The sequence below is a fragment of the Ranitomeya variabilis genome, chromosome 1 (genome assembly GCF_051348905.1).
Source record: "Ranitomeya variabilis isolate aRanVar5 chromosome 1, aRanVar5.hap1, whole genome shotgun sequence".
NCBI classification, from domain to species: domain Eukaryota; kingdom Metazoa; phylum Chordata; class Amphibia; order Anura; family Dendrobatidae; genus Ranitomeya; species Ranitomeya variabilis.
The window spans coordinates 363657517-363678179 of NC_135232.1; the positions used below are offsets into that span (position 1 = coordinate 363657517).

Sequence of the window (20663 nt, forward strand, 5' to 3'; positions counted from 1 at the left end):
CTGCAGGCCAAACTGAACGCGGACAAATGTAACTGTTTTGTGACAGGCAGAACGGAAGGTGTAATCTTCAAACTTTTATAGATAACAACTACGGGAATGCCTGTCACAAATAAGAATATGATGAAGAAGTTGAATATGATGAAGATAATAGTAAAATAAAAAGAATATGAACAATGTAACCCAAAAAATAATAGGTAGAAGATGAAGAAGAAGATGAATAAGGTGAAGAAGTTGATGTCAAAGAAGCTGATGATGAGGATAATTAAGAAGAAAGCGTGGGAGAAGTAAAAAAGAAGGTGAAGGGCGTGGAAGTAGTGAAACATCAATATCTGACATAAAAAAAAAAAAAAAAACATAGTCAAATTCTTTCTAACGCCGAACTTCATAAAAAAAAATAAAAAATCCTGCTATTCTATTACATTGGGCTAAACCTCTGTCCCTTTAATATCTCCGCCACGTCCCCCAATACATCCTACAATATTCTTAGTTGTTTTCCTTCATGTAGAATGAACCTACAAGTGTATAAAGGGTTTATTTTAATTCCGATATTTTCGTCCCATTGACTTGCATTGGGATCGGGTATCGGTATCGGATTGGATTCCGATACTGTGACGGTATCGGCCGATACTTTCCGATACCGATACTTTCCGATATCGGAAAGTATCGCTCAACACTAGTAATCTGTAACATGATTAGCGCATGAGCGAACAACAACCATGACACCTATGTAAGAAGAATATGTTTGGCTTTGCCGATCAAAGCGGTACAAACAAACAATGTAGTGTAATTGTAGTAATTAATTATTAACGAAAATCAATCGACTTCATATATAATTATAAATCAGTATTAAACACTAAAATAATATACACTTGAGATTGCTTCTCAGCATTTAGCAAATCAATATGATGATGGGTGATCGTATTTCTCTGAGGACTGAGCACACAGACTTAGATCCTATGTTTAGCCTCACAACCTTGTTGCAAATATACTGTAGATATTTTAAGATGCTTCTAGTCATGGTAATCATCATTTCATTCTAATACGGTGCAACTATACAACATATGAATCATGCAAGCAAATCAAATTTGTCTCACATTTTGCAAAAATATTTGTATTTTCCCAAATCCAACTTTTTATTTGCAGGATTCCTGTATTGTAGAAGGCTGGTAAAGGCTCCAAAACAGGGGTGCACAACCAGAGGCCCAGGGGCCACATGTGACCAGCAATCCCATTCTGTGTGGCCCCTAACCATCTGGATAGAAAAACGCTTGACAGACAGGTTAACTATATGTAGGCAGGCACACCCAGAAGAGTAGTGACATGCAGCTGAGAAAAGGGACTGGCAAGTACTAATGATGCACTGTGTAGACATCTGTGGATGCCTCATACATCAAGAGAATGGAGTCACTTAACCCACCTGGCACTCCAGAAAGGCATACATGAATTAGACCAGTGGCTTTCCATGTCTGTGGTTCGCTCCACTGTAGTTTATGGGAGTTCTGAAACATTAGGCAGTAAGCAAAAAACTCATGATCTACTGTAAAGAGCGTTTTGTACACTTTAGGATCTATTCACACAGTTTTTTATGAGGATTTAGAAGCTGATTTTACTGCAAATCCACATAAAAATCCTTCAAATATTCGCTGAATAAGCTTCCTATAAGTCTTACTGCAAAATGTTCAAAATAGAATGAAAAAACAAAGCACTTAGTGCGCTAATGAACCTTTTCCCACTCAAATCAGTTTGAAACTTATTCCAAGGGGCGCAGTCAGACAGCCTTATAAAATGGATGAGGATCGCATCGCAATGCTCGGACTGGCTGGCGGCTCTCCTGACCCAAGTGGGACAGCTTGTTTTATTTCTAGTCAGGAGAGCCACCAGCCAGTCCAAGCATTGCAATGCGATCGTCATCTGACTGCGCCCAAAGAGCATTTGGTGCAGTTTCAGAGGCAGAATCTATTTCTAAATCCCCATCAAACACTTAGTGTGAACGTACCATAAGAGCGCTAATTAGTGGAGGTACGACTCCTGTAAGTATAATTTGTACCTATCAAACATTTTGGTATATACTTTTGATATGCCACAAATGTCACAGGAGGTAATATCCTTTTAATTTTTAGTGCGGCCCCCGGATTGGTTCAATTTGGCAATGTGGCCTTTGAACCAAGAAAAGATGTGCACCCCTGGTGTTTAAAAGATAAAAGTATAGCATATTCACCTTGCCATTCACCTGTCTCACTGCCACAGTTCTCGTACTGGTCTTATTCCACTTTGTGTTGGCATCTCTTGCACTGAGTTAAACTGGGGCAATACATGTCATGATATGGTGACTTCAAGAATTAACTGATGGCACCAGTGGAAGACCAAGTGGATAATTGCGGTGGCAAGACAGGTGAATGGCAAGGTGAGAATACTATTCTTTTATTTTTAACCTCTCTAGAAATGCTAGAACATAGTAAGGAACATTCAATTTCCAATAAAGAGTAAGCGTTGTTGTAATATTTACCGTATTTCAGAAATGAATAATACATATGAAAATAATTAATTTTGTAATATATTTTATCAGAAAAAAATAACTTTTTTCTCTACAAAAACTGATCAGTTATTATCAAACTTTTCCATTCTGAGGCAAAATCTGTATTCAGTGAAGACAGACTTTCCATTACTGAGATTGGAGATGGAAGTTGGTAATGATGAAATTCTATGTAGACGGGAGGAAGGAGAAGCTAGAGGAAGAAATCCTTCCTCAACCTCTCCCTTCTATCTACATAGAATGCTATTAGTAGCACCTGCCTGTGATGCTGAATCACTTCTCATGGACAAGCCAAGACTTAGAGGTGTTCAAGGAGTCCGAGGTCAAAATCCAAGGGGGAGTACGTCATAAACAGAGGGAAAAGACAAAGGCGTAGTCAGGTAAAGGTCTGAGGTCAGAATACCTGGAGGAAAGTGGATCAGAGCAAAGGGAGCAGGCAAAACGGATGGTCAGAACAAGGTCAAAAGTTGGGCAAGGAGAAAGATTCATATGCAGAACACAAGGCACAGACAGACAAACCACATATAGCTGAATGTAAGTCTTGCAGAGATCTGGGACTGACAGCCGAGCTAAATGGGACAGGGAACACCTGAAGGCAGCCCAGAACCTCCCAGTCTAAGATTGTCCATCAGACCTGTCAATCAAAACACTGACAGCTTAGGACTGGAACATGAGTCTTCACTGAACACAGATTGTACCTCAGAATTGAGAATTTTGATAACTGATCAATTCTGTCAGAGAAAGAAGCAGATTTCTCTGATAAGATATATTACAATGTTATATTTCCATGTGTACTATTTATTAATGAAATAAAAATTATAACAACGGTTAAACTTTAAATAATTTCAAAGTGAATCTTATTTCCTGGCCAATTTCGAGGCAACTGCCAAATTCAAATTTTGGTCATCACATCATGATTTTTGCAATGTGATCTGTCCTTGAGTAGACAAATATATATAATTGAAAAAGTAACACACAACATACTCACATTCATATGAACAGTATGGCACTACATTATATATACGGTACCTCCAGAAAATCCAATTGCATGCTTTTCCTCTACATTAATAGTGTTTACAGAGCTTTCCATTGTGCATTAAAACATTATAATCTTCTGACACAGTGATTTATCATCGCTACGTGTGTTTACTGATATAACGTCACTTTGGCAAATAGTTCCACATGTTTCACGTGATCAGACAATTTCACAAGCTTATGCAATTTGGGGAAGAGGGCTTTATAAGCACAGAGCATTGCCAGTTGAAAAGCAGGAATTGGGTATGTATCACTGGATAACTAGGTAGAGTTTAGGAGTCTGACTAAGCTGGATATCAATACCTTTAGATGCTTTTATGGTGGCCATATTGTTTGCCATATAAATGTTGACAGAAATGTTTTCCTTTTGTTTTCTTCCTATATGAAATATAGGATTAACAACAAAAGTTACTCAATTTTGAAATACAAATGTTATATGCATACAAGAACAAAAACAATTTGAGATCTCCTAATGGATTTTCACACATGACCTACCGTTCATCCAATACATCTGAATGGGGTTGTTTCGGCAAATGTACATGGATTTCTGCAAACCCCATTCAGATGAATGGACAAACAATTAGTGATTAGTTCCTCATAAGCCTTATGCAATCCCACAGGCTATATTGGACTAACAGAAAAATACAAAATTACTGAGAAGAGCATCTTACCACAGTTGGGGATCTGCATATTGTTCAGAGGTATACTCTTGTATTTTTCATTGAGGCAGAACATGTTGTGTTTGTCTATGATGCTTGTTTCTGGAAATACTTTGATCCACATTATTTCACATGAACACTGGAATTGATTGTTACCTAGAATTCTTGAAGAACAAACAACTTTACATCAGCATTTCCTGAAAATACATTTTTCACAATGAAATAGCTTCTTGTATCTTTAGTGAGGTATATGCAACTTAACCGAACATTCCCTCAACTTGGCAATAAACATTCTACAAAAGCTAAACAACATGTCCTCTGGAAGGCATCATGGTAGCCATATTAGTGTTCATCCAACTTTGCTCAGAAAATGATATAATGCAGGGGTTAAAGAAGCATTCCCATCTTTATTTTTTTTAATTAAATATGTGTATATATGCATGTTATATAGTGTGAGTGTATTAATATACTCACCTACCACTGCTCTCTCCGGTGTCCAGTGCTGTTCTTCTGCTCGTCACCCCTCTGCAGACTCTCTGGGTCACACCAGTAATGGTTTTTATAATGTAAGTATAAGGAGCGCCAGAACAAAGCTCCAAAGACTTTCATTGTAAAAAAGACTTCTGGCTTACGCATAGAGTATAGCGGGAGTCGGTTAGTCACAATTGTGGTGACGCCACGAAAAAGAAGAGCGGTGCTAGATTCCAGAGAATGCAGCGGTAGGTGAGTATATTAATACACACACTATATTACATGCATAAATACACACATTTAATAAAAGAAATATGAATGGGAGTGTTTCTTTAAACAGAGGACTACACAACATAACTAAGGTTATGTATACACAGCATAGAGCAGGATTTTTTCTGTCCCTGGTATAACTTTAAAAATATACACTAACTGCCACTGATAACAGAATGTTATCATTCATAAATATTAAGTCACCTTTAAAATGTTATGTTTCTATTTTTTTATTTTTTACAGGATAATTAGTATTCATTTAGTGTATAAAGCAAGTAGGCACCATACTTTAAAGCAGTAAATTGTACAAACAGTATACCATGTCACTATAAAAAAAATCAATATCATACTAACACATCATACATATAGTATTCCATTGAATCAGAATATTGCAAAATATCCAATGTATCATCCAGTCAGTATATTATAGTATTAGCATCTTACACAACACAATCAGGATATCATACAGTCAGTATACAATGCAATCAAGACACCATACAATCAGAATACTTACAGTCAGAAAGCCATGTCATCAGGACACCATTTTCAAACAGTCAGCAAACCATACAGTCAGTATATCATCAGAATCAGCCTGTTTAGCTCTACAGGGGCACAGATGGATGTTGGGTCCTTTACAACTACACATTTGGAACTGAAATATTGTATCTGGCCTTGACCAGTGCACCAAGTGGCATGTGAACATATACAGTTAAGTGGTTTGTACCAAGAAATCAAGTCATTCCATATCCATAGGATAGGTGACAACTTCATGATGGCTGGGGGATGGACTGCTGGGACCCCCCAGTGATCCTGAGAATCTCAAGATCTGCCCCATCTGAATGGAGCACCTGTTGAGCATGCTCACCTCCATTCCATTTATTACCAATGGGACCGCCGGAGACAGCAGAGTGGAAAGCTTGGCTGACTTCAGCAGGCAAGGCGCACATTTTTTCGCACAATGGCACTTTTCACCCAATGTCTACCTCTATTGCTTGATATACCAACTGAATGGTTTGCTGAGTGATTGGTATCCTGATTAGAGTCAGTATATCTTATCATCAGGATACCATCCAGTCAGCCTATGATACAGTCAGTACATCAAACAATAAGAATACTATACAGTACAGTCTAAATATTGTATGTTCAGGATGCCACATGGTCAGTATATGAAATAATCAGGAAACCTTACAGCCGGTATATCAAACAATTGGGACATCAAACAGTTACTATATCAAAGAATTGGGAAATCGTAAAGTCAGTATAGTAATTCAAACAGTATATCAAACTATAAACCTATAGAGAGGGCACTCAAAGTAAATGCTCCGCCATCTTAAAATATCATGTAAACCAAAAGAAGAATGGACACCGAAGCTAAAAAATAACAATTTTATTAAGAAGCATAAAGACAGTACAAAAATACACGAATAAATGTAAGAATAGAAAACGATGCAATAGAAAGGCAACACTAGTGCCGCGTACGTGTGTATCCAGCTAAAGAGCAAAAGGGTAAGTATATACTTATCTCATAACAATATATACAACAAAATACAGAAGGTAAGTTGCAATAGTATTAACTATTAGTGGTAACACACAACCAACCGAATATCCAATAGCTATTGGATATTCGGTTGGTTTACAGTATATCAAACTATCAGCACACCATACGGTCAACATATTATATCATGAGGATACCATATAATCAGCATACTATAGAGACAGTAAATGAAATAATCAGGAAACCATACAGTCGGTATATCAAACAATTGTGACACCATAGAGTCAGTATGTCCTATCATCGGGACCAATCATTCAGCATACCATACAGTCAGTACATCAAACAATCAGGGTGCTATATAGTCAGTATACCATAATACCAGAATACCAAATAGTCAGTATATCAAACAGGATGTAAAGTTAGTATATAATATAGTTGTTATTTTGCACAACCAACATACCATACAGTCACTGTAACATAGAGAAGGGAATAAAGTTAAAAACAATTCACTTAGTTTCAGCCTGCAATCGTCATTCATTCCTTCATTTTCAAGCTCAATTTATTGCAAGTTTGCAACCTGCTTCTACTTTAAAACTTTTGTAATGTATGTGTGTCTGTTTCTGTAATACAGGCTGGAAAATGAATTCTACATGTTCAAGATGGTGATATATATCCTGCAGCACAGCTTCATTCCTACAATTTCTCCTTTTGCAGCAGATGAAGGGTTTCTTTTCCATTTTGCTGACAGACACCAATGCTGAGAATTAAGCGATTCTCCCATTGCATAGTCTGCTGTGGGGTCTTTGGTTTCTCTTTACACATACCGTACCACTTGTGTGTTCTCTTCTCCCTTTCCCTGCATTGTGTTTTTTTCCCGTTCTATACTGATACAGTTCTGCTTGTGTGATCTACCCTCACTAAAAACCTAGATGCTTTCTTCTACATTTTGATTTATTGTGTTTAATAGTGATGAGCGAATATACCATACTCGTTACTCGAGATTTCCCAGTATTGTTTAGTGCTCGGAGATTTACTTATCATCGCCCCAGCTGAATGATTTACAGCTATTAGCCAGGTTAAGTACATGTGGGGGTTCCTGGTTGCTAATCAAGCAGGCTAATAGCTGTAAATCATCCAGCTCTGGCAAAGAAAACTAAATCTCCGAGAACTAAAAAATACTCGGAGGTCACCAGAGCGTGCTCATGAAATCTCGAGTAACGAGTATATTCGCTCATCACTACTGTTTAACCAATCCTTTCCCTCTCTGTTTTCTCTGACACTGAGAGAAGGGTAGAAACTTCTGGCCAGTGTAAGTCAGAGGCTGCCACAAGAGTCAGATACATACACAAACTCTACAACGCTATAGGAAGGCTCTGATGAAGACTTTAGTATTTACTTAGTGTTACATTTACTGTAACCACTAAAAAAAATCAGGGCAAATATCCTTTAGCAATGGTTAATTATGATACCTGCCTTAGCTTGAAAAGCCAATGACCAATTCCAAATACACTTTGAATATAAAAGAGCATTTAATAGATGATACATCCAGACACAGGTCAAAGACCAACCAACTCCCCACTTCCGGCCACCTGCAAGCCACAATATCCATGCAGGGAATGTATCATCATTATTAACATAATTGTTACAATTACATATAGTAAATTTATGCAAAGTGCCGAAATAAATTTAAAAAGAATCTTGCGATCAGCATGTCTTCTGCATCTGTATTCAACATCATTCTTCAATTCCGAACAAGCCGCCTGGGCAGAAGCATTGAAATTACTCACAGAGTTAACAAGTTGCACTGAAGGGCAGCACTGTCCATTTTTTGGCACACCACAATAAGTTGTCACAGGCCAAAGCAAATATAAATTCCGGAACGTTATGACCTAATTTGTCCCAACAGTTCAGGAAGTTGAGGAAATATAATACAGACTGGAAATTGGCATATCTCACAGCTTAGAGTGTTATGGGACACACAATAACCATTGCACAATTATATCTAAAAGTCTGATAGTGCGGACTTTGGCTGTGCAAGGGTGACATCAAAATGCAGCTGCTCTCCGGACACATTTGGCCCATCCTAAAATGAGGCTTCACTGGGAAAGTAGCATACTGTGTATGTTTAGGAAACACAATGGAAGATGATTTCCACATGTTGTATTTTTATCAGCGTAAATCCTACGGTCAGGTATTGCGACCTTTTGGCAAAATGGTCAGGGACACGTGTATAAAAAAAAACTAAGCTGAAGCTGCCATTACAGACAGATCTATTATTTATTAATTCTGCATAGAAAAAAATTAGATTAATTACAACTCATTTGATGCTGTATGAAACCTCTGCATTTGTTAGAAAAACTTACTGCACGTGAAGTCTGTCTGTACATGATATATGTATTAACTGACTAAAGTATATTCAGTAAATTTATCATTTACACATACCATATATGAAAATGTTACTGGAGATTAGTGTTGAGCATTCCGATACTGCAAATATCGGGTATCGGCCGATATTCGCTGTATCGGAATTCCGATATCGAGTTCCGATATTTTTGCGATATCGGAATCGGAAGTGTGCGGTGCGTATGGTTCCCAGGGTCTGGAGGAGAGGAGACTCTCCTTCAGGCCCTGGGATCCATATTCATGTAAAAAATAAAGAATAAAAATAAAAAATATGGATATACTCACCCCTCCGACGGACCCGGACCTCAGCCGTGCAACCGGCAGCCTCCGTTCCTAAGAATGCAGTGAGTGTAGGACCTGCGATGATGTCACGGCTTGTGATTGGTCACGTGAGCGATCACATGAGCGATCACGCGACCAATCACAAGCCGCGACATCATCGAAGGTCCTTCACTCTGCATTCTTAGGAACGGAGTCAGACGCTTGCAGCGGTGACAGCCAGGGGCCGTCCGAGGGTGAGTATATCCATATTTTTTATTTTTATTCTTTATTTTTTACATGAATATGGATCCCAGGGCCTGATGGAGAGTTTCCTCTCCTTCAGACCCTGGGAACCATCCAGGATCACTTCCGATATTTGTGTCCCATTGACTTGTATTGGTATCGGGTATCGGTATCGGCGATATCCGATATTTTTTGGATATCGGCCGATCCAATCCGATACCGATACTTTCAAATATCGGAAGGTATCGCTCAACACTACTGGAGATAGGTGAAATTAAGTAAAAGCCATGGGGCAGAGAAATATATAGGACTGAACTTTATTGTGTAAAAATTGTAACTTACAGGTGGGTGAGGGAGAGGTGGCGAAATAGTTTTCTGCTTAACGTTGACAGCTTATTTCTGGAGAGGTCTCTGAAAAAAAATACAAATATTAAGTCGATTTTAGTCCATTGTTTTTAGATAAAAATAATTAAGGCACACAACATTTTGTAGAAAACATGACTGACTAAGGGAATCCAATTTCCTGATTTCTGCTCTACCATCACCATCAAACGTATTCAGTAAAGGGGCTCTCCAGGAATGAATATAAATAAATACAAAATTACATTGTAAATAAAAAGGCTGCTCACACTGCTGTCCACCTTGTCTTTCTGAACTAATAGTGGAGATACTAGGAGTGCTTCTGAGTTAAAAAGGTGCTGTCCACAATGCTGTGTACCTGTCTTTCTGATGCAGCACTGGCGATACTAGGGGTGCTGAGATAAGAAGAGACTGCTCACACTGCTGTCTACATTGTCTTTTTGATTCAATACTGGAGATACTATGAGTTGAAAAGGTGTTGTTCACAATGCTGTCTTTCTGATCTAATAATGGAATTACCAGAGGTGCTCAGGTAAGAAGAGGCTGCTCACACTGCTGTCTACCATGTTTTTCTGATTGAATACTGTAATACTGGGTATACAAGAGTTCTGAGGTAACTAGAGGCTCTTTACAATGTTGTCACCATGTCTATCAGATCTATTACTAGAGATACTAGGAGTGCAGAAGTAAGAAGAGGTTGCTTACACTGCTGTACACCTCTCTCATTCTGATCCAATGCTGGAGATACTAGGGGTGGTGAGGTAAGAAGTGGCTGCTCACACTGCTGTCCAATTTGTGTAACTGATGTAAAACTGGAGGATATCAGCAGTGCTGAGTCAAAAGAGGCTACTCACTCTGCTGTCCACCCTGTCTTTCTGATCTAATACTGGGAATACCAAGGGTGCTGAGGTAAGACGAAGCTGCTTACACTGCTGCCCACCATGTCTTTCTGATCTAATACTGGTGATAACAGGGTTGCAGAGATAAGACGAAGCTGCTCACACTGTTGTCCACCCTGTCTATCTTAATGACAACCCGATTTAGTAAAGCAAGGAAAAAAAGTCAATATGAAAATGGTGCCCGTCGCACCTGCGCAGTAGCAGCTATCAGTGTGCATAGAGATCCAATAGCTGTTATTGCGCAGGTGCCGCAGTGCCATCTTGCTGGAGAAGAAAAAAATGTCCTCCTCAAAGATGGCACTGTCCGCGACTGCGCAGTAGCAGCTATTGCGCAGGTGTGGGTGGTGCCATCTTCGAGTAGGAAGTTTTTTTTCCTTCTTCAGCAAGATGGTGCCACCAGCGCCTGTGCAATAGCAGCTATTGGATCTCTATGCAGACCAATAGCTGCTACTGCGCAGATACGGCAGGCACCATTTTCAAATTGACTTTTTTTTCCTCACTCAATTAAATCAGCAAAATGGATTAAGTGTACGGCAACCATGTGATTATGCTGTAGCATAATAAAATTAAAATGAAATGATGGTACCCTTAACTTAATATTTTGTTGCACAACCTTTTGAGGCAATCACTGCAATCAAATTGAGAAAGGTTAACTCTTGACATGACCAGACCGGAAAAAAGGGAAAACAGGACTCAAAACCCAGTCTGGATCATGACACCAATGTTTTCTTCTTAGCCATTCTTGGGTGTTTTTACCTGTGTGTTTTGGGTCATTATATTGTTGCAAGACCCATGGCTTGTGACTGAAACCAAGCTTTCACTGGGCAGAAAATTTCTCTCTAGAAACCCTTGATAGTCTTGAGATTTCATTGTACCCTGCACAGATTCTAGACACCCTGTGCCAGATGCAGCAAAGCAGCCCCAGAGCATAACAGAGCCTCCTTCGTGTTTCACAGTAGGGACAGTGTTCTTTTATTGATATGCTTCATTTTTCTGTCTGTGAACATAGATCTGATGTGCCTTGCCAAAAAGTTCAATTTTTGTCTCCTCTGTCAATAGGACATTCTCCCAGACGTTTTGTGGCTTGTCAACATGTAGTTTGGCAAATTCCAGTCTGGCTGTTTTATTTTTTTCAACAATGGTGCGACGGATGGTGCGATCTGACACTGATGTTCCTTGAGCTTGAAGTTCACCTTTAATCTATTTCAAAGTTTTTCTTGGCTTTTTTGATACCATTTGTATTATCTGTCTCTTTGATTTGTCATCAATTTTCCTCTTGCGGCCATGTCCAGGGAGGTTGGCTACAGTCCCATGGATCTTAAATTTCTGAATAATATGTGCAACTGTAGTCACAGGAACATCAAGCTGCTTGGAGATGGTCTTATAACTTTTACCTTTAACATGTTTGTCTAGAATTTTCTTTCTAATCTCCTGAGACAACTCTTTCCTTCGCTTCCTCTGGTCCATGTTGAGTGTGATACACACCATGTCACCAAACAGTACAGTGAGTATCTGTAGCCCTATATACAGGCTCACTCACTGATTCCAAGATTGTGGACACCTGTGATGCTAGTTAGTGGACACACCTTGATTTAACATGTCCCTTTTGTCACATTTTTTTCTGGGGTACCATCATTTCTGTCCAGACCTACTGTATTTCATTAGTATTATTTTTTTTCATTCTGTGGAAGCATGGTTGAAAAGCAATGTCTGACTTTCATTTGTTTATTTTCATAGATTTTTTTAAAATGTATTATTACTTTTGTCATATTCAAGTTATTTCTGTGACCATTGTGGTTTTTTTCTGTCATGAAACGAGGGGTAGTACCAACAATTTTGACCACATGTGTATAATCAGAGCACCATATACATGAACCCCGCCTTAGGGCACGAGAATCTCATTAACACAAAACTTAAAGTAAAGATTAAGAAGCAACCACAAGACGGATTTAATCAACCAAGGTATCATTTTTTTTAGTATAACGGCGCCGACTCTGTGTGTAGGTTGCTAAGCACAATCCTGCTGACAGGTACACTTTAAATCTTAAGTATGTAACAGATGTGTCTGTTACCTCTGCATCCCCTATACTACATACTTGTGCAAAAGCATTTGTATAAGAAAGAATTGCTTACATGTAAGTAAGCTTGAGGTTCTTCCGGAATGCTTGGCGAGACACTAATTTCAGTCCCGAGTCCACCACAGTTCTGAAATAAAGGATACAATTCAGAGGTCCAGAAATTACAGTGTGTGCTGCCAAGATTTGATAGCCTGAGACTAGATAAGGATATTAGCTCAACTGGGCTCACAGACAAAATAGAGTTTTCTTTCTTTACCCACAAATTTCCTTAAATATGTATATATTAAATTACACTTTGCAAAATGAAAACCATGAATCATTAAAATTAGCTTTGTGTGCACCATTCTTAATGAGGGGCATGCAGGAGTAAGATGAGCCTACTTCATTAGGAGGCGCAAACGGCTTAATGATTTAGGCTCATCTTATTTCTAGTGTGTGCCTCTGTGTGACTTGGAGGAAATCTTATTCCAGTCACGGACTGCAATAACATTTTTGTCGTAAGTAATGCCACAACTCATCCCACTTTGGGGAAGCTGGATGAAGCGGGTGTAAAATTGCAAAAAGCCACAAATCTTTTGCGGAACTTCATGTCACTACACTACAAATTTTGAGACTTCAAGGTGTTTAACACCAATATTCGTGTGAAAACATTTTCATGAATCAGGGCCTATGTATCTAGAGCATCTGATTGGACCTGCTGCTAGTAAAGTATATTGAGGTTATTTTGATATGTTTCTATGTATCCCATATCTATCTATCTATCTATCTATCTATCTATCTATCTATCTATCTATCTATCAATCATAAATTCATCAATTGCTATGATTATTTAAAATTAATTTTACTATATATTTCATTTATGTTTTACTTTACCAATACATTGAGCCAATTATCTCAAATGTCAATCATATTATAATTTTGACATTTTGACAGTGAATATTGGATAAATAATAATAAACAATTGAGGTTTGGCGGAAGGGTATCAATATTTAGCCAATATAGGAGGAAGCTGGGAGTTATGTAAAACTTATTGCATCATGTAGTTTTGTATTTGGTCAGGAGTAATACATGAATTAAATAAAATATTACTATTTTATCAAGAAATAGAAATGAACAAGAAATGACTAGGGTTGTCCAAGACTACAAAAAGGGTCTGCTTCTTTACAAAAATAATGCCACTCTCCTACACTGGCTACATTAGGTATTACAACTCAACTCTGCAAAGCCTGTGGACCAGAGTCACAATATTTCTGTTAAAAAAAAAAGCTGACCATTGTTTCTAACCATGAACTACACCTTTAAAATTTTTGTCATTCATGTCAACAGACCTGAATTAACTAGATCTGTTCCTTTAAAAATAAAAAGGAAAGAGAAATCAAAATACTCATGTGAATGGAGTCTTATTAGGCAAGTTAGATTTATTATTAGTATGTAAATGAGATACACAGTAATCATCTAATTGGAGATTACTATGGCTCTGCATAGGTGGTAATGAAATAATAGGTTGTTTCTATGAACAGATTTGGAATAGATTATTAACACACTATAAACAATAATTATCTGGAATTAAAATGACCCCACAATTAAACAATCTTATTTCTCTGAAATTTCCAGTGCTAGTTATTGTGACAAATCATCTTCCCAAAGCGCAGCAGGACGCGTCAGAACAAAGGTCCTTAATCCTCCATACACTCGGCCAGCTACATGTATACTCTACACCAATGTTTAGAGGAGAAAATCAATACTTACAGGTTTCTGAGTCCAGTATAAATCTTCACATCGTCATCGTTGATTGAGGCGAATAACCGCTGATTTGCAATGTAACTAAAAACAAAAAAGAGAAACAAGTTAATTGACTATGACTTACCTATCTAAACATACTCGTAATCACAGTCATACAGTCATACTCACTCATTACCAATTATTAACAGTAATAACCAGAGCAGAACCAATCACAGGAAGAATTATCCCAGGGAAGAGGTATATCTGGTTATTAAATCATACACTATGTATAACATTGCTATCAAAATAATATACAAACGTAGCACATTGAATTTGTATATTGCTTCTTCTTTCAAGCACTGCAAAAACCACTGCACCTATAGTCCTTTAGAAAATAGATAACACACTTTACATCACTGCAAAAACCACTGCACCTATAGTCCTTTAAAAAATAGACAACACACTTTACATCACAAAATGAGCCAAATGACAAGTCTTTTTTTTAAAATTAAAAATGCTAATATATATTTTTCTTTTACAACTTTCATACACACCATTCTAGTCTACGACCTTTGTTGAAATTTTGGTCAAATTGTACAGGAAGAACAATGCTGCACGCAAAACTATTATTGCAGTTAATCTACCAGAAATCACAGTGGAAACAGTCCATTCCTAAGTTACTGTAGGTCAATGGCGTCAGTTTAACACCATCACGTGTGGGATGTGACTATGCTTTGTGGCTTCCATCATAAATCCATCATAAAAGAAAACAAGACAAGTGTGAACAGAGCTGAAGTTGTTTAAACTGAAATGGATACTGTGCTTTAATACTTGTATTTACATATATTTTACTACAATTCTGTCAAAACAACTTCTGTCTGGACAATCGTAGGGGGAAGCGTATATAAGAAGTTGTAGAAATATTCTTAGGATGCTTCTACTGAAAACATTATAGAGCAACAACATGGAGAAATCAAGATAATAGTAAATATTTGTCCTCTATGTAATATTTTACTGCAGGCAGAATGAGACTGTTACACATTGTTATCCCTATGTCTAACCTAACCCTAGCCTAAAGCTTCAAGAAGCCATGAAGAAGGATCAAAAGTCTTGTTCATATTTTTGTGGAATATTCATTAAAGCCATCTATTATTTTATTTGGATCATGGGAGCTGGGTGTTTCTTCATTTTCCTCTCATTACACACAAACCATATGATCCCTGCACCTGGTGGTAAGTAAGCTAGACTTTTCTTTACTATATACCTAAACTTAACATTAACAATAAGCCTAATCTTAACCCCTTCACCCCCAAGGGTGGTTTGCACGTTAATGACCGGGCCAATTTTTACAATTCTGACCACTGTCCCTTTATGAGGTTATAACTCTGGAACGCTTCAACGGATCTTGGCGATTCTGACATTGTTTTCTCGAGACATATTGTACTTCATGACAGTGGTAAAATTTCTTCGATATAACTTGCATTTATTTGTGAAAAAAACGAATATTTGGCGAAAATTTTGAAAATTTCGCAATTTTCCAACTTTGAATTTTTATGCCCTTAAATCACAGACATATGTCACGCAAAATACTTAATAACATTTCCCACATGTCTACTTTACATCAGCACAATTTTGGAACCAAAATTTTTTTTTGTGACGGAGTTATAAGGGTTAAAAGTTGACCAGCAATTTCTCATTTTTACAACACCATTTTTTTTTAGGGACCACATCTCATTTGAAGTCATTTTGAGGGGTCTATATGATAGAAAATACACAAGTGTGACACCATTCTAAAAACTGCACACCTCAAGGTACTGAAAACCACTTTCAAGAAGTTTATTAACCCTTCAGGTGTTTCACAGGAATTTTTGGAATGTTTAAATAAAAATAAACATTTAACTTTTTTTCACACAAAATTTATTTCAGCTCCAATTTGTTTTATTTTACCAAGGGTAACAGGAGAAAATAGACCCCAAAATTTGTTGTACAATTTGTCCTGAGTACGCTGATACCCCAAATGTGGGGGTAAACCACTGTTTGGGCGCATGGCAGAGCTCGGAAGGAAAGGAGCGCCATTTGACTTTTCAATGCAAAATTGACTGGAATTGAGATGGGACGCCATGTTGCATTTGGAGAGCCCCTGATGTGCCTAAACATTGAAACCCCCCACAAGTGACACCATTTTGGAAAGTAGACCCCCTAAGGATCTTATCTAGATGTGTGGTGAGCACTTTGACCCAACAAGTGCTTCACAGAAGTTTATAATGCAGAGCCGTAAAAATAAAAAATCATATTTTTTCACAAAAATGATTTTTCGCCCCCAATTTTTTATTTTCCCAAGGGTAAGAGAAGAAATTGGACCCCAAAAATTGTTGTGCAATTTGTCCTGAGTACACTGATACCCCATATGTGGGTGTAAACCATTGTTTGGACGCAGGGCAGAGCTCGGAAGGGAAGGAGCGCCATTTGACTTTTCAATGCAAAATTGACTGGAATTGAGATGGGACGCCATGTTGCATTTGGAAAGCCCCTGATGTGCCTAAACATTGAAACCCCCACAAGTGACACCATTTTGGAAAGTAGACCCCCTAAGGATCTTATCTAGATGTGTGGTGAGCACTTTGACCCAACAAGTGCTTCACAGAAGTTTATAATGCAGAGCCGTAAAAATAAAAAATCATATTTTTTCACAAAAATGATTTTTCGCCCCCAATTTTTTATTTTCCCAAGGGTAAGAGAAGAAATTGGACCCCAAAAATTGTTGTGCAATTTGTCCTGAGTACGCTGATACCCCATATGTGGGTGTAAACCATTGTTTGGGCGCAGGGCAGAGCTCGGAAGGGAAGGAGCGCCATTTGACTTTTCAATGCAAAATTGACTGGAATTGAGATGGGACGCCATGTTGCGTTTGGAGAGCCCCTGATGTGCCTAAACATTGAAACCCCCCACAAGTGACACCATTTTGGAAAGTAGACCCCTTAAGGAACTTATCTAGATGTGTGTTGAGCACTTTGACCCAACAAGTGCTTCACAGAAGTTTATAATGCAGAGCCGTAAAAATAAAAAATCATATTTTTTCACAAAAATTATCTTTTTGCCCCCATTTTTTTATTTCCCCAAGGGTAAGAGAAGAAATTAGACCACAAAAGTTGTTGTGCAATTTGTCCTGAGTACGACGATACCCCATATGTGGGGGTAAACCACTGTTTGGGTGCATAGCAGAGCTCGGAAGGGAAGGAGCGCTATTTTACTTTTCAATGCAAAATTGACTGGAATTAAGATGGGATGCCATGTTGCGTTTGGAGAGCCCCTGATGAGCTTAAACATTAAAAACCCCCACAAGTGACACCATTTTGGAAAGTAGACCCCCTAAGGAACTTATCTAGATGTGTTTTGATAGCTTTGAACCCCCAAGTGTTTCACTACAGTTTATAACGCAGAGCCGTGAAAATAAAAATTCTTTTTTTTTTTCACAAAAATGATTTTTAGCCCCCAGTTTTGTATTTTCACAAGGGTATCAGGATAAATTGGACCCCAAACATTGTTGTCCAATTTGTCCTGAGTACGCTGATACCCCATATGTGGGGGGGGACCACTGTTTGGGCGCATGACAGAGCTCGGAAGGGAAGGAGCGCCATTTGGAATGCAGACTTAAATGGATTGGTCTGCAGGCGTCACGTTGCATTTGCAGAGCCCCTGATGTACCCAAACAGTACAAACCCCCCACAAGTGACCCCATATTGGAAACTAGACCCCCCAAGGAACTTATCTAGATGTGTTGTGAGAACTTTGAACCCCCAAGTGTTTCACTAGAGTTTATAACGCAGAGCCGTGAAAATAAAAATTCTTTTTTTTTTCTTCACAAAAATGATTTTTTAGCCCCCAGTTTTGTATTTTCACAAGGGTATCAGGATAAATTGGACCCCAAAAGTTGTTGTTCAATTTGTCCTGAGTACGCTGATACCCCATATGTGGGGGGGAATCACTGTTTGGGCGCATGACAGAGCTCGGAAGGGAAGGAGCACTGTTTTCCTTTTTCAACGCAGAATTGGCTGGAATTCAGATCGGATGCCATGTCCCGTTTGGAGAGCCCCTGATGTGCCTAAACAGTGGAAACCCCCCAATTATAACTGAAACCCTAATCCAAACACACCCCTTACCCTAATCCCAACAGTAACCCTAACCACTCCTCTAACCCAGACACACCCAACCCTATTCCCAACCGTAAATGTAATCCAAACCCTAACCCTATCTTTAGCCCCAACCCTAACTGTAGCCCCAACCCTAGCCCTAACCCTAGCAATAACCCTAGCCCTATCACTAGCCCTAACACTAGCCGTAACACTAGCCCTAACCCTAGCCCTAACCCTAGCCCCAACCCTAGCCCCAACCCTAACCATAGCCCTAACCCTAGCCCCAACCCTAGCCCTAACCCTAGCCCCAACCCTAGCCCTAACCCTAGCCCTAACCCTAACTCTAGTCCTAACTCTAGCCCTAACCCTAACCCTAATGGGAAAATGGAAATAAATACATTTTTAATTTTTTTATTTTTCCCTAACTAAGGGGGTGATGAAGGGGGGTTTGATTTACTTTTATAGCGGGTTATTTAGCGGATTTTTATGATTGGCAGCTGTCACACACTGAAAGACGCTTTTCATTGCAAAAAATATTTTTTGCGTTACCACATTTTGAGAGCTGTAATTTTTCCATATTTGAGTCCACAGAGTCATGTGAGATCTTGTTTTTTGCGGGACGAGTTGACGTTTTTACTGGTAACATATTCGGACACGTGACATTTTTTGATCGCTTTTTATTCCGATTTTTGTGAGGCAGAGTGATCAAAAACCAGCTATTCATTAATTTCTTTTGGGGGACGCGTTTATACCGTTCCGCGTTTGGTAAAATTGATAAAGCAGTTTTATTTGTCGGGTCAGTACGATTACAGCAATATCTCATTTATATCATTTTTTTTATGTTTTGGCGCTTTTATACGATAAAAACTATTTTATAGAAAAAATAATTATTTTGGTATTGCTTTATTCTCAGGACTATAACTTTTTTAGTTTTTCGCTGATGATGCTGTATGGCGGCTCGTTTTTTGCGGGACAAGATGACGTTTTCATCGGTACCATGGTTATTTATATCAGTCTTTTTGATCGCGTGTTATTCCACTTTTTGTTTGGCGGTATGATAATAAAGCGTTGTTTTTTGCCTCGTTTTTTTTTTTTTTTTCTTACGGTGTTTACTGAAGGGGTTAACTAGTGGGGCAGTTTTATAGGTTGGGTCGTTACGGACGCGGCGATACTAAATATGTGTACTTTTATTGTTTTTTTTATTTTATTTAGCTAAAGAAATGTATTTATGGGAATAATATATATATTTTTTTTCTTTATTTAGGATATTTTTTTTATTTTTTTTTTACACACATGTGGGGAATTTTTTTTAACTTTTTTACTTTGTCCCAGGGGGGGACATCACAGATCATTGATCTGGCAGTGTGCACAGCACTCTGCCAGATCTGCGATCTGCTGTGCAGGGCTGCAGGCTTACCAAGTGTCTGCTCTGAGCAGACACTCGGTAAGCCACCTCCCTCCCTACAAGACCCGGATGCCGCAGCCATCTTGGATCTGGGACCTGCGGCGAGGAGGGAGGTAGGAGACCCTCAGAGCAACGCGATCACATCGCGTTGCTCCGGGGGTCTCAGGGAAGCCCGCAGGGAGCCCCCTCCCTGCGCGATGCTTCCCTATACCGCCGGTACACCGCGATCATGTTTGATCGCGGTGTGCCGGGGGTTAATGTGCCGGGGGCGGTCCGTGACCGCTCCTGGCACATAGTGCCGGATGTCAGCTGCGATATGCAGCTGACACCCAGCCGCGATCGGCCGCGCTCCCCCCGTGAGCGCCGCTGATCGGTGATGACGTACTATCCCGTCGGCGGTCATACGGGCCCACCCCACCTCGACGGGATAGTACGTCAGATGTCAGGAAGGGGTTAAACCATTCCCTAGTCCTTATCCAAATCCCACTGCCAGCCCATGTGTAATGCCACTGATGAATAGGTCTAAGAGGACACATTCTCCCTAGTATGATTTTCGCATTATATTTTTGTGAAAGGAGTGATCAAGTATAGGCGATAAGAGCACACAGGAAATGCGGTTAGTTGGAGCATTCCATAATGATTTGAGTGAGTGTGACCTGAGCGTAAGTGTGAACGGCGGTAAGTGTGACTTGTGAT

General features: G+C 39.0%; 1 protein-coding gene and 1 long non-coding RNA gene across 9 annotated transcripts in view; one reads left to right on the plus strand and one right to left on the minus strand.

Moving 5' to 3' along the window:
* LOC143759581 (uncharacterized) overlaps nucleotides 1-7205 on the plus strand; it is a 32404-nt gene extending 25199 nt beyond the window's left edge. The window contains exon 4 of the long non-coding RNA XR_013212236.1: nucleotides 7095-7205. This is a non-coding gene — a long non-coding RNA (uncharacterized LOC143759581). The remainder of the gene's footprint in view (nucleotides 1-7094) is intronic.
* The window catches only part of NTRK2 (neurotrophic receptor tyrosine kinase 2), a 348034-nt gene that overhangs the window by 309363 nt on the left and 18008 nt on the right, over nucleotides 1-20663 (minus strand). For 4 of the 8 annotated variants that reach the window (XM_077248956.1, XM_077248954.1, XM_077248957.1 and 1 more), the window contains exons 3-7: nucleotides 14457-14531; nucleotides 12763-12834; nucleotides 9713-9781; nucleotides 4240-4391; nucleotides 3872-3946 (exon numbers count right to left, since the gene is read on the minus strand). In XM_077248956.1, the coding sequence (XP_077105071.1) occupies nucleotides 3872-3946; nucleotides 4240-4391; nucleotides 9713-9781; nucleotides 12763-12834; nucleotides 14457-14531 (443 nt within the window). The remainder of the gene's footprint in view (nucleotides 1-3871; nucleotides 3947-4239; nucleotides 4392-9712; nucleotides 9782-12762; nucleotides 12835-14456; nucleotides 14532-20663) is intronic. The other 4 variants (XM_077248960.1, XM_077248958.1, XM_077248961.1 and 1 more) reach the window with 1 other exon arrangement.